Below are 1,652 nucleotides of genomic sequence, written 5' to 3'. Positions count from 1 at the left end.
AAAGAATGAGAGGGAGCATAAAAGAAAGAAATTGAGACTGCAAAGGTTTGTTTTATTATGATATGAAACAACGTATTTAAAAACATGGAAAAGATAGTAACTGCTAACAAAAAGATAACATCACTAACAGAAAGATAACACCACTAACATATCATGCCTAGAGAATAGGATCAAAACTGCTTTATCCTATTAGTCAACATGACTTTTATTTTTCCTAAAAAATAGCATAAAAATCTTATCTACTATAGTTTGTTAGACAGTTCCAACAGTCACATCTTAACACTCCTCCTTGACTTTGGAACTGCAAACTCCAAGCTTTTGTCTCAAGTATTCAAATTTGACTTTTGGAAGTGCCTTGATCAGAATGTCAGCACTTTGATTCTCTGTTTTGCAGTACAGTAACTTCACTTCTCCTTCCCTTTGAACTTCTCTTAGAAGAAAAAGCTTTATCTTGAAATGCTTAGTTTTGCCATGAAACACTGGATCATTAGCAATTTAGATTGCAGCCTGGTTGTCCACAAAAATCTGTGTGCTTTCTTCTTGTTTCATATGCAAATCTGTCATAATTTTCCTGATCCAAAGAGCTTGATTCACTGTAGCAACAATAGCTACATACTCTGCTTCTGTAGTTGATTGAGCTACAACTTCTTGCTTTTTAAAACACCAAGAAAAGACTCCAGAACCAAAGGAAAAACAATAACCAGAGGTGCTTCTCATGTCATCAATACAACCTGTCCAGTCACTATCAGAATATCCATGGAGCTTAAAATTATGAGAAAGAGAGTACATTATACCATAGTCTAAAGTGCCTTTAACATATCTAATAACTCGTTTGGCAGCTTGAAGATAAACTTCACTAGCACAATGCATGAACCTTGAAAGTATACTTACTGCAAACAAAATGTCAGGTCTGGTTGCAGTAAGATATATTAAGCAACCAATCAAGCTTCTGTAATGCATTTCGTCAACTTTATCAGCTCCATCATCCTTGCTAAATTTCTCCTTTTAGTTCATTGGAGATGTAGTGCTTTTGCAGTCCTCCATATGAAACTTCTTGAGTATTTCCCTTGCGTACTTCTTTTGGTGAATGGGGATTCCATCATGATCTTGTTTCACCTTCATTCCCAAAAAGAAACTCATCAAGCCAAGATCTGTCATTTCAAATGCTTTAAGCATTTCAGCTTTAAACTCCTTTATGAGTTTCTCATCACTTCCTATCACAAGTAAATCATCAACATATACAGCAATAATGATTAAATTTGCATCTACCAATTTCACATATAATGCAGCCTCACTTGGACTTTTGACAAATCCAAGATCTTGAAGATGATCATCTATCCTGCTGTACCAGGCCTTAGGAGCCTGTTTAAGACCATATAATGCCTTTTTCAACTTGTAAACTTTCTGCTCCTCTCCTTTGATTTGAAACCCCTCAGGTTGCTCTACATAAATCTCCTCCTACAAGTAACCATTTAGAAAGGCAGATTTTACATCTAAATGATAAACTTTCCACCTTTTATGTGCAATCAAGGCAAGTAACATTCTAATTGTATCAAGACGTGCAACTGGAGCAAAGGTTTCTGAAAAATCCACTCCAAACACCTGAGCATAGCCTTTCACCACCAACCTGGCCTTGTATTTATTTATAGAAC

The 1,652-nt window shown here is 35.7% G+C and overlaps 1 protein-coding gene across 1 annotated transcript; it reads right to left on the bottom strand.

The window, feature by feature from the left end:
- Positions 1 to 495: 495 nt before the first annotated feature.
- On the bottom strand, positions 496 to 960 carry LOC114420512 (uncharacterized mitochondrial protein AtMg00240-like). The gene has a single exon (XM_028386389.1). It carries the CDS (start codon positions 958 to 960, stop codon positions 496 to 498), a length of 465 nt encoding a protein of 154 aa, XP_028242190.1.
- Between the last annotated feature and the right edge of the window lie 692 nt (positions 961 to 1,652).

The sequence above is a fragment of the Glycine soja genome, chromosome 7 (genome assembly GCF_004193775.1).
Source record: "Glycine soja cultivar W05 chromosome 7, ASM419377v2, whole genome shotgun sequence".
Lineage (NCBI taxonomy): Eukaryota > Viridiplantae > Streptophyta > Magnoliopsida > Fabales > Fabaceae > Glycine > Glycine soja.
Note: the sequence above shows the minus strand (reverse complement) of the source record. Positions and strands in the feature narration are given on the sequence as shown.

Bases quoted from the DNA above. Each gene is read 5' to 3' on its own strand.
- LOC114420512 (XM_028386389.1), bottom strand. From the start codon at position 960: ATGCATTACAGAAGCTTGATTGGTTGCTTAATATATCTTACTGCAACC.